Source organism: Drosophila eugracilis, unplaced genomic scaffold, assembly GCF_018153835.1.
Source record: "Drosophila eugracilis isolate 14026-0451.02 unplaced genomic scaffold, ASM1815383v1 contig_440, whole genome shotgun sequence".
Lineage (NCBI taxonomy): Eukaryota > Metazoa > Arthropoda > Insecta > Diptera > Drosophilidae > Drosophila > Drosophila eugracilis.
In genome coordinates this window covers 237,038-249,574 of record NW_024573306.1, presented here as the reverse complement: position 1 = coordinate 249,574, position 12,537 = coordinate 237,038, and the positions used below count along the sequence as shown (strand labels likewise).

Sequence of the window (12,537 nt, the reverse complement as noted above, 5' to 3'; positions counted from 1 at the left end):
GTTTACATAGCCAGAAATTTAATCTGTTGACACCGCAACACTTGCCAATGGAATAGGTAAACAAAGGCGACCACTGCAAATGCGGGACACTCAAGATGAGCATTTCAAATGAGCCGCACGCCACATGGAACACACGGCACCCACAACTTGGATACTTTTGAATCTGAAAGAGCATCGGAAAATCAGAGAGTGTGAGAGACAGAGAGAGAAATCAGAGAGAATTTCCCTTGGTGGAAAACCGACAACAAACGAACGAACATTGCCGCACACGAACGAAGCACTGACAATTGTGGACGGCAAATTTGGTAGCAAGCTGGGGCAAGCCGTGATGAAAATGCTAGCGGATGGCGTTCAGTTAGGATGTGCAGTTCCAGCGGTGCGAACGTGTTCCGGGCGCGCCAATTGGCCAAGTAGCCGTCTTAAAGCCAATAGAGCTAACCCAAAATTTATAGCCAGAACGGCAACAGTTTCTCACTACAACAATAGCGCCAAAATATGCCAACGCCTGATTGAAGGCGCCGAAATCGCGGGTCGCGCGTTTTTGTGTAAATAAACAGAAATCCGAATAGATCTCAGAAGTCAAGAAACCAAAACGAAATTCAAGCAGAACCAAAGAAAAAAAAAGAAGAATTCATCTATCAGAGATCTACACATTTTATTTTTCGGTTTCAGTGGCTAGAGCACAAGTTATTCAATTAATAAACATAAATGCCAGCGTGCGGAATGTCTGACTGATGAGTTGGCTAGAAGCGGACCCGTAACGCATACGCCATGTGAGCCGGATCGATGGGATCGTGTTCCGGCCAAGCCACAATGCCATCCTCCTGTAAATAGCCAGCAGCCTTTTCTACTCGCGTCTCTGTCATATGTGTCCGTGAATATCCGCCACTGTACATACTCTAGACACTAATTGATTAAACCACAAACCTAAAAAAAACCAAACAAACAAAGCAAAAAACATAAAATAAATAAATAGAGGAAAAAGCGCGCGTTTTCGCATAAAGAACGCGCCGCACACACAAGTTTCGGTGCAAAACGGGTATAAATAAACGAAATAATAATATTCGAATACTCTATGCTATAGAGATTAGTTAAATTATTAGTATTAAATCGGTTTTGGAATTTCGCGCGCAATAAGATTTAATTATAAACAGGGGCAGCATGGGACCAATCAGACTCTAGAGCTAGCCACGCATCCACAGAGTTAGTTTAGACGAATCAGCAGATCACAATGGATTATAGCCGGCTGAATGCTAACATCAATACGGGCAACATCAGCACCGATGACTTTCTGGCCGTATTCACGACGGCCAAACCGGATAATGCCACTCTCAATCCGCCCCTGCTCAGTGTCGACGGGCAGTTGACCCTGCCACCGGGATCGGGTTATATCAACCTTAACGATACGATATTCTTTCTGAATGGCAGCTTTTATAATAGCAGCCTTCAGCTGGCGGCGGGTTATTATAATCAAAGTAATTCCTCGGCAGCATCATCCGGCAATTTGACCAATCCAAATCAAACAGAAGTCCACTGGGATGGCCGATATCCCAGTGGTTATACGCTCACACACATCGTGATCGCCTCCATAATAGTGACCATCTTAATGATTATCATTGTGGTGGGCAATATGCTGGTGATCATAGCCATAGCCACGGAAAAGTCACTGAAGAATATACAGAATTGGTTCATTGCCTCGCTGGCGGTGGCCGATTTCTTTCTGGGCCTCATCATTATGCCTTTTTCACTGGCCAACGAGCTAATGGGCTATTGGATCTTTGGCAGCTGGTGGTGTGACATCCATTCGGCGATGGACGTCCTTCTATGCACCGCCTCTATCATGAACCTGTGCCTCATCTCACTGGATCGGTATTGGAGCATAACGAAGGCCGTTGACTATCTAAAGTCAAGGACGCCGGCGAGAGCCGCTGTTATGATCACGGCGGTCTGGATAATGTCCGCCCTCATCTGCATACCGCCGCTTCTCGGTTGGAAGGTGAAAATGCCTGAGGGACCGCTGCCCAAGTGCGAGGTAAGTGCTCCTAAGTGCCGCAATAATCCACATCCCAAGCGAAATTGACGCCAATTGACGGCAATTGACGTTGCCACGCCGACAATCGAACAATGGAAATACACGCGAGTTGCGGGATTGAAAAGCATCATGTGTGCTGCTAGATTGGCTATTTTCAGGTTGATTTGTATAGAATAGTGGGATTTTTTTAAAATTTATTTCTATCAGGACTACGATTTTTAGGAAGTATTTCTAACTTTTATGAAACGCTTATGTGAAAAAGTGTATACAAACTTGTTGTTAAACTATTTTTGGTTTTACAAAACGTGAATATAAACGAATTTCGAAAGCAAGTAAATTCAGATTTATATAAACGAATAAAACAATTAACAGTTCTATTATTATTGTTTACAGCTCACTTGTTAATAATTCTGGTAATTTTTCAAGCCATAAAACTATCAACATTTCAGGAATAGAAACATAGAATTTGCTGTGTCATGTTAGCTTACAATTTTATTTTCTAAGAAAAACCATTGAGTAAAATCAATATCATATATGATTTTATGAAGTAGATCAACAGCAAATAGACAAAAATATCCAAATAATTAGTCGATCATTGCAATTCCTCTATACGTATATATTCACAAATTGGCAAAAAGTTTTTATATCGTAATATCTTAGTAATTCACGGACGCTATTTTTAGCAATCGTTCCATGCCTAATTTAGCCACTTTTTGCACGTCAATAGATGCCATCGCTGCTGAGTATTCATATTTGCAAACAATAAAGCGTTGAATGGCTAAAATGCTGGCAAATGCTCAAATAGCAACATGCAAAGCGCAAAATTGCGGCCTCTTTCTATGCAAATTTGCGAGTTGCCAGCACAATTGTCAGATGATTTGGCGGTTCCTTGGTGGGTATTCCCGCAACCCAAAAGCCCACCCAACTTATCCCATCCCTCGATTCTTGGGTCACGCAGAGAATAAACGCAGAAATATTTATGCATATGAGTGGTGGCTATATTCTGAGTGTGTCTAATTCCACCAGCTAGGAAACTCCCCGACTGTCTAATACAGTCGGAGAAAGCTCCAAGCAAGCCCCAAAAAGTAGGCTATAAGCCATAGAAATATGCGCATTATCATGCGGGTCTGCCAGTTGCTGAATTTGAATTTCTGTGGGGCACAAGCCCCCAAAAGTAAAGAGGGTGTGTGTGTGTGTGTTAGGGGGAAAAGCGTAACAAACTAGCTGGAAAATTCACAAGAGAAATTCTTGGGCCAAGGCAAGACAACACATCAGTAGCTGCCACAAACTGCTGCTGTTGCCCTGTTTTTCGGGAAAATTCTTTAAATTTTGCCACAAATTGAAAACGTCCTTCAAAAGGGAATCGATGCAGTCACTCACCGAGTGAAACATTCAATCACAGTGACGGACTGACTGGCTGACTGACCCCTTCCGATAGCTATTGGCACACAGTTCGCCTTCTGGCTCCCCAGAGGAATTCCAGCTTTAAATGGCCATTTTGCGCAACTCAACTCAATGCCAACAGTTGGAAACAATTTAAATCGTTTAAAAACTTAACACAGTCTCTGATCAAAACCAAAAACGAAAAATATGCAGTGGATAAAATGGTCAACGGTGGGTTAAACCACAATATTATTTATTGCAATCATGATAAATGCGGACCGAAATGGAAAAATGCAAATATCCCAGGCCATTCCCCTCCACAATATCGTTTCTATCTGTATCTCGTCTGTCTCCAGAATTTTTGATTAATTTTTTTTTTCGTATTTTTTTCCCTCCACCACTAACACACACTCATTGTGGACAGTAAATAAAACAGAACGAAGAAAAAAACAGTAGCAGAATATAATAATAGAGTGGAAAGCGAAAGCAGAATGAAATAAAGTATCCTAATATAGAAGAATGCTTACGTAAAGTTTGCCATTCAAATTAACCTTGAGACAATAAAGGCAGAATTGAGGACCAGAGGAGGGAGCACATTTTTATTTACGATGGCCAGCGTCCAGTTTTGCCGGCAAATGCTGGCACATTAATCAAGCCTAAGTGGCCCGGATAAAGTTTCCAGCTCTGGCCAATGAGCAAACATGTTTTTAGCGAATTTTAAGCAGTCTTAACAACACAGAATGACAATTTATAATGGCAAAAGTTTTCTACTTAAGGACATGAGTTTGTGTGTCTGACACACGCTCAAAGGCATCGATTACTCGCTTTTGCCTCCTCAATCATTATCTCGGGACACTCAAATCAGCTTGGTGGCATTTTAGCCAACAAATGTCACAGCAACCGGGAGAAGCCGCTAAACGAATCAGCCAACTACAAACTACAAGGTGCACGGAGAAAAATACTAAACTAAAATCCTATTTCTTACTTAGTCATTTTCTATAGAGACCACATTTAATAATACAATTTTTCAATAAAAATATAATATTTCTATTAAGTAAAAAAAAAACATGGTAACTTCCACTTTTACCCGTGGATAACCAGTTAAAATCTATTTTTTGCTGTGTAATGCCAGTAACGAGACATAGGTTCAGCTCTGCCCAATCATTAAACATGTCTCCCGGCGAATTTTTTGGAAAGGAAATGCCTGTCGGCATTGGCCTTGTCCCTGGGTTGGCATGTAAAACCTCCAATTTGCTGGCCCAACAGGCGGATGAGGAGGAGCAGCAGAGAAGCAGGCGGCGGCCCGACGAGGAGCGGAGTGTTGTGGCATGGCCTGGTGAACATTTTAATTATGACACCATGTTGACATGTACAAAATTGTTGTTCGCCGCCGTCGTCATCGTCGCACATTGAACCGCAATACAAGCCGCAGGGAGAGGGAGGTGGCGTAAAAAGGGGGTTTTGTTTGTTGGTGGAGGCGCTGATTTGACACTTGCCTGCTCGATTTAATTAATAAAATGACATTTTAGAGAGCGCGATGACGCTGATTTCGAGCCACTCGAGATTGTCTCGACATTGAACTATTTTTGGGTTTTTGTTTTCACTCTCTGAGGGGGAAATATTTTGACGGGCGCATTTAATTGACATCATCTGGCGGAGGCGGAGACGGTGAAAGTGTGTGTGTTCCCTGATTAATGCTGAGCCTAATGAGGTATATCCTAATATGCGTGGGCTTGTTATTTTTGGACGGATAATATAGAGCCCCATGGTGAGGGCCAAAATCAGCTGGCATTGTTCGTCTTTCACGTAATGGCTGCAATTTCGCCCAGCAAGTGCCTTCAATCTCTGGGGGAGCGGATTGGGTGGCCAACAAATCTACAAATAAACATACAAAAGGCCGCTTATTGAATGGAGTGGTTGCTATCCAGAGAAGAAATTCTAATTCCATGGAACTACATTATTCACTGCCCTCTTCCTCCATCCAACTGGCTTGGCAAACTCAAGCAGCCCGGCCATTGTGTCCTTTGTGTGCGTCGGGTGCAGTGCCAAAGGGTCGCACAATGGACCTTATTATAATCCGTAAAGGGGCAAACACTTTATTGAAATATTAATCGAATATTATATACCATTTTACGGAACATCCACAAAAGCCAGCCGTCACACAATGGCGCAACAAATGGCCAGGATCAAAAGTTAGGCTCAATCGGCTTTTGGCCCTTGAGGAAATATATCCCACCTTCCATCTAAGCAATCTCAGTGAAAGTTTTGAGTAGTTAAGACAAAAACCTAGAACTTGGGTTGGAAGGGTTGTTAAGTAGACTCAAATTACGGGCCAACAGTGCGTGTGTGTAATGTAATGTGTAATGCGATGATATGCGGCAGCGCAATAACGACTTAAGTCATTGCCTAAGTAGCTCATTAGCGTCAGTTTTATGTTTTTTTTCCCAGTTGCTTTTTTGTGCCAGCACTTTAAAGGAAATTAAGAGAAGATGGTTGGCAGGGTATGGAAAACCCTCGACCAGAATAATGGCTTTCTTCAACCTCAATGTCGTGGCCAGCGGCAGTCAGGCTGCAAGGGCTTTAAGTTGACATTGAGCCTGGGTCCCGAGATGGCCAAGTCCAAGTCCAAGTCCAAGTCGAAAGTCTGTGTGCGTGAGCCTGGGCACTTTTGATATTTTCTCATTATTCCGTACATGTGCATGTTGAGGCTGTAATTCTCGTTAGGTCTTTGTTACATTTCATACACTTGACTTGCTTGCTCGGCTCGAAGACTGTTTGTTGTTTCTGTACTTACATTTTGCCATCCTAGATGCGCATGTGTGCGAGTGTAGCCCTTTATGTTGGCTAAAGTATTTTACATTTTTTTTTCGTTTCATTTTTTTTCTACACTTTGGCAGCATTTTCATGCAAAAGCTGGCAAAGAAATGCCAGGGCTCGCCGTACAACAAAAAAAAAAAGGTTCAACAGCAGTGAGCTAATGGGCTTAGTCCTTGAGATACTTTCTACTGCCTAGGGTTTTGGGCATGCTTGTGTATCTGGCCCTGCACTTGGGGAAAAAACGAAAGTATTTGCTAGTTAGTAAAGTTTTTATTTAACAGTTTTATAGGATTGTGTACTTTTAAACTGGCTTAAATTTTACTCCCTTTCAGCTCCAATCAGAGAGTTCTGTTTGACTGCTGAATAATGTATCTATATGTATTGCCAAAGGCTTTAAATTTATTACAAGTTGCAGAAAAAATCATATTTTATGTTGAACTTGTTAATTATTCATGATTTGTAATCGAATTGCAATTCCAGTTTTATTTCTTTTTTATTCAGTAGATAAATAAAATGGGTAAACAAAACATATACTAATACTGATTACAACTCTTTTGATTCTTATTTTAATCGATTTCAAAGGTCATAGATTTTCTCCCACTGCATTGTGTAGGTTAGTGTGTTTACTATGTGCCCCAGACCACGTTTCCACATCGTTGGAAAAGTTCACTTTTCTCGGCCATTACGGTTTGAAACGGCTTTTAAGATCATAATCAGTGGCATTTATTTTGCGAACAGCAGCCAGGAGCTTTCATTTTTTGGTAGCGGAGACAGCAACATTTACGCATTGAACTGCGTTATTACATCCTTGATTTGTTTATAACAGGAAATTATTAAAGAAAATATATATGTGCTTCAAGCAGGCAGATGGGGAAAAATCAGAACAAAATCAAATAACAAGCATACGCCCCGTTTACATTGGTTCTTTCGGCTTTCCACTTTCCTTTTTTTTATATATTTTTGTATTTCTTTATTTTTTTGGCTGCCTCGAATCGTTTGCTAATTTCCGCTCGCCGCGCACTCATCGCCGCTGACATTAGAGGATAGAATGTTATTGGCGAGCGTCAAACAACTGGCGGCAATGCGAAAAAATGAAATGAAACACTGAGAGGACATCGTGCCTTTGAATGCCCACCACAAGGCATATGCCTTGGCATTTTATGCGTGGCATAGGCAAATATTGACATTTTAGCTTATGGCTCACGCACCACTAACTGGCGCCTGCCACTTTCTCCAACTCCAAACTCTCATCGTTGGTTAAATTAAATTACTGAGCAATTCTTTCCGGCTGCTTTTGGTTCCCTCTGTAGATCTGTATGTGTGTGTGTGTGTGTGTGCCTCGTTATTGTGAGTGCTGCACGTATACCATTTGTGGTCTTCCCATACATGGGAAAAAATTCAATTATCCTTTAGCACATATTTACCAATAAAATTACGAATTTATTAATATTTATGAAACAATTATTTGTAAAGATTATGATTAAAATGTTAAATTATTTCCCTTAAATATAAAATATTTACTAATAATATAAAATATTTTACTCCCAGAATAAAAGGTTTTTTATTCTACATTTCGAATCAGCTTAAATTCTTGTTAATAGATAAGTTTAAATATTTTATAAAATTTCCCTCTGTGTAAAATGTACACTGCTCAACCCGGCTTTTCATCCCCGTCTCAAAAACTGCCATATGCAGTGCAGCCGCTCATTGGCATTTGTCATGCTCGGGCAGAAAACTTAAAGTCGGCACAAGTTGAACTTCATTTGGACCCGGATATATGCCACATCCGCAGCCTCCCTTAGTCTCCCCTCAGGGGCTTATACCTCCGTTATCCTGGCTGTCGCGTATTTCGCCAATGGCTTCCTTTTGGAACTCCTCCACCTCCATTTGGTGCTGTAAGGGAGCGCGTGTGTCTGGCAGCTTGGGAAACTTTTCGTGCTGCTCGCTCCGTCGGTTTGATTAAAATAAAGCCGAGTTTCTAAGCCCGGATTAGTGTCCGAATTATTATTATTTTTTCATTCTTTTCTCTGTTATTCCTTTTTTTCGGCATTCTCAGTCAATTGTTTGGCTTCGTGGCTTAGTCAGCTGGCGGGTTTATTTATTTATTTTGGTTTCGGTTCATAGAGACGCTCCTTAAAGTCGCTCGTTTTTGTTCTTTACACAATTTGCATTGCATACTTTGGGAGGCTGTCTGAAAAGTTTTTTATTGCATTCCATAAAATGCAGAGGCGGACAACAAAAACTCCATTTCTCCTGAAGGAAAAGCCAGGGAGACACACACACATTTGTTCGTGTGTCCTCTTATCGCATCAAGTGCTTTGCCCCAAAAAGTTTCCCAGAGATACACGATATATGTATGTACTATATGCATGCAACACTGTGTGTGAGCTGATGTCATCTCGAATGAAATATAATTCCTTTGGCAAAAGTTTAATATCATTATTTTTTGTTTCGGCTGGGCTGGGGTCGTGCGAAAAGCGTCTGAGAAATTCGCACGCGTATTAACTTTCACTTGCCAAGCAACATAAATAAGCTTAAAGCAATGGCCACCATGCCAACTGAAGCAGATTTGGTATTTATGAGCCAAACCCACAAGAATCTGGCCCCTATCCCACTGCCAAAGTAAATTATACTCGCCAAAATAAATTGAGGAAAACAGGCCGCAAAAGCTGGCAAATCGAAGATGGGGCGAAAAACAGACGGAGATGAAAGCAAAACTCTTTTACAATTGACTTGCGTTCCGCTGATGCTAATTGAATTAAAATCCATTGGAAAGTTCGTGTCTGCCCCGCTTTTTGGCCTAAAGGGAATAAACGGAAAACTCAATTGGATGATGACAGGCAATGCACAGGGAAAAAAAAGGTTTGGAATTAAAGTTCCAAGAAGAAAAAGTTGTATTTGTAATAAGTAAGATGGTAGTTTTATATGCCTTAGTAATAAGCATACAAAATAAATAGTAAACGTATATATCTGATGCATATCTGCTGCTATATAACTTATATATATTATATAACATATTAATATCTAATATTTCCTGTGTACCATTGGCCAGTTGAAGTGACTGAAAGGGTCAAAGTTAATTTATTGCCGAATGAATTGCGAACATTCTGTCAGAGTTATTTGTCCTCATGGACTTTTTCGGGGGCACTGTTTTGCAATCGTAAAGTCAAATGGCGCCTAATTGGCAAAACAAGCGGAAAATCGCAAATTAAAACAGAATCTCACCAAGTCCGAGTCAAAGTTGGAAATGAATTTGTCTTCGAAGGGTCCGGGGTCTGTGCAACACAAATAAAACGAATTGCGCATACGCCCCGCAGCCGTTTTAGTTCTGCCCTGTGATTTCCACTGCCTAGCTGGGCTTTATTAAAGAAAACCAAATAAAAAGAAACGAAATGAAATGAAATATTTTGCCGGACTCAATTCAAAAGGCCTGGCGCCTGACGATGTTTTCCTTTGGCCAAATGCCAAGGCATGTTAGCCATAATTAAAGAGTAAGCCGGCTGCACTTAATTTTACACGCATGACCCACCACCAATCTCCGTTCGAAACGATCATATAATTCTTTGGCGAAACAAGAGCAAGTCTTAAATGGAAAAAAAAAAGACAAAATCGCTTGACATTTATGACAACATTTGCACACATGAACACCATAAATTAACTTCACGCAAAAACTTTCCGCCATCCGCTGTCATAACAATGTCAAAACTTAAATATTGACAATGCCATTGACATCGACATCGCCATAGCCATCGACATTGCCGTGCAGCGCTCTGTTTAGCCGCGCTCAGCTTTTATGGCCACGCATAATTTTTCCATATTTCCTCAGTTGGGCCAAAAAATTCAGAGGATAACCCTTTCACACGCCACGTCGAGCCGACTTTGATTTTCCGTTTCAGGCTTTGGGTTTTGGCTTTGACTTTCTGGCTTTTATGTGCAAATTGCGCGCAGTAAATAAAAATAAATGAGTATGAAAATTTTTTACTCCTATCAGCAGTATTTTTTTATTTGTTCGCCGAAGAGAGAAAGAGAGAGAGAGAGAGAGAGCGAGAGGAGAGTGAGAGTTCAAGACCATGTGTGTACGGTGATACACCCAACACTCGGGGTCGACCTACCTCCTCCGTAATAATCGTAATGAATGGCTTATCACGCCAGCTGGCGTTGTCACCATCGTCATCGGCATAGCCATCGTCTGGCGCCTTTGTTGGTTCGATATAACCCCCATATCCTACATATATACGTATGTATATATATATATATGGAGGTTCTGGAATCGCGGGAAATGGTTAATAAACGAAAGAGTTATGCAGTTGGCAGGCGGCGAAGTTGAATTTGAAGAAGCAGGAATCCCGGCGAAAGCTCATCGCACGATCGCACAATAAAATGAAATTTAGCAATTCGATTTAATGTGTTATTTGTCGTAAATTTATACCGTGCTGGGCATATTGATTTACTTTCACTTAAGTGAAAGAAACTGGAAAGCCAAATGGGCGGGCGAGATAATTGCCAGTTGAGTCAGCACACATGGGACCGCCATGGTCATATGAAGATTTATGGCTCCACCGAAATCAAACACCAATTTCGCCATTCATTAAACTCAAGTTTTGAGTGCTACTTTAAGATTTTGGTTTTGTCCCGCCGACTGGAGCCAGCATTATCAGCATTGGCCAGGAGCGGGAACGCAATCCTTGGTACTAGGTCCTTGGTCCTTGGCACTTTGTCGCATAAACATAAACACTTACAAATTCAGCGGCTAAAAAACGAATGGGAGGCAACACCATCAGCCAAAATAAAAACAAAGCCGGCAACCACACCAACCAACCAACAACAATTTGGGCAAAATGGTGCAGAATTATTTTTTGTGTGCTGTTTTCTTTTCACTCACAGGCGGCATAATCCATTTTGAATAAAATTCCGAATGAACAGACACGGCAAAGGAGCCGAACGGGCTTCGAGGATAAAGTACACACTGAGAGAAATAGTGAAAAGCAAGAAATATTTAAATACAAATGAAAGCGCCTCTCCCAATGCTTATAGTTCTTTTTTCAATGAATAGTAAACATAAATCATAAAGAAATACCTTACATTACAGATATCCCCAATCTATATTACTACTATAATTTCCTAAAGTGTAAGAAAAAGAGGCGTTGAAAAGGTCGAAAAGGACTGGGATTGCTTTGCCCGTAAGGCGCCAAACACAAAACATAGCACAAAAATTTACGTAAACGTCTTAAAGTTTGCGCCCCATTGTCTGCGCAAAGAAAAGGGCCCCATTTCTGTGGGCCATTTTGTGCTATTAAATACGGTGAAGTGGGGCAAACCAAAAAAAAGTCTAGCGACAAGCGGCAGAGAAAGGCCCAAAAGAAATTATAGAAATTGCATTTATTCGGGAAAAGCATGAATAAGTTTTTAATTTGCATTGCGCTCTTAATTCAGTGTACCATAATCTGGCACTAAATGCGAACATAATTACCCCAAGCGGCGAGATAAACTTTCGTTTGTGCGAATTGAATTAAATTTGCCAACTGAAATTGCATTGGGTAAATGAATTTGTAGTTTAATTTGCTGCCTTTGCGCCGTGGTAACTTTGAAATCAACTTTTTCACTCGCCGCACATGTCGTTTGGGGAGCAGTTCGGCCACTAGAGAAATCAAAAAAGTTCAAAATTAAATGAGACAGAAGAGCCATAGAAGAATGAGGCCAGAGGCACAAGGCCACAGGACCGCACACAGGACCTTGTTGCCACACTTCACCCTTACCCTCTCCTGCTGCAACTTTGGCCCCGAGTATCATTGACTCAATGGGGGCCAGATTCAATTTAGCATATATGAGTTTAATTTCGACATTCATAAATCCAAACCAAAGCCCCCGGATGATTCATGTAGTCTCCTGTTCGACCGCCTCTACTGCCCCGCCTAATTATGCAAAAGTTTGCCCGTACTTTTTTATTGCCAGAGCTTTTCTACTCCCATGGGTCAATTTTAAATTACGCTCATTTGGAGCCTTTTAATGTAAATGAAAAACAAAATGAAAAAGAAAGAGAAGCGTAAGGAAAATACGAAGCAAAACAAAGGCAAAGGGAAAACGAATGGAATTGACGAACATTTTTAAATTAAAAACAACAAGCCGTAAAGCAGGGCGTGTAAAATTTGACAGCGACAACGAAGTGAAAATTGCCTGAGCATAATTGAGAGAAAACCCCCATCAAGCCGAAGTCACACTTCTTTCATTTCGCTCGACTTTTGTGCATAATTAAAAATATGCACATTGACATTTGAGGAGCAGGACCAGGACCAGGACCACGACCA

At 41.1% G+C, this 12,537-nt stretch overlaps 1 protein-coding gene across 2 annotated transcripts in view; it reads left to right on the top strand.

Moving 5' to 3' along the window:
• The first annotated feature begins 355 nt into the window (after positions 1-355).
• Positions 356-12,537, top strand: part of LOC108117179 (alpha-2 adrenergic receptor) — a 49,317-nt gene continuing 37,135 nt past the window's right edge. For both annotated transcript variants that reach the window (XM_017229469.2, XM_017229468.2), the window contains exon 1: positions 356-2,032. In XM_017229469.2, coding sequence (XP_017084958.1) covers positions 1,232-2,032 — 801 coding nt within the window. In that variant the 5' untranslated portion in view covers positions 356-1,231. The remainder of the gene's footprint in view (positions 2,033-12,537) is intronic.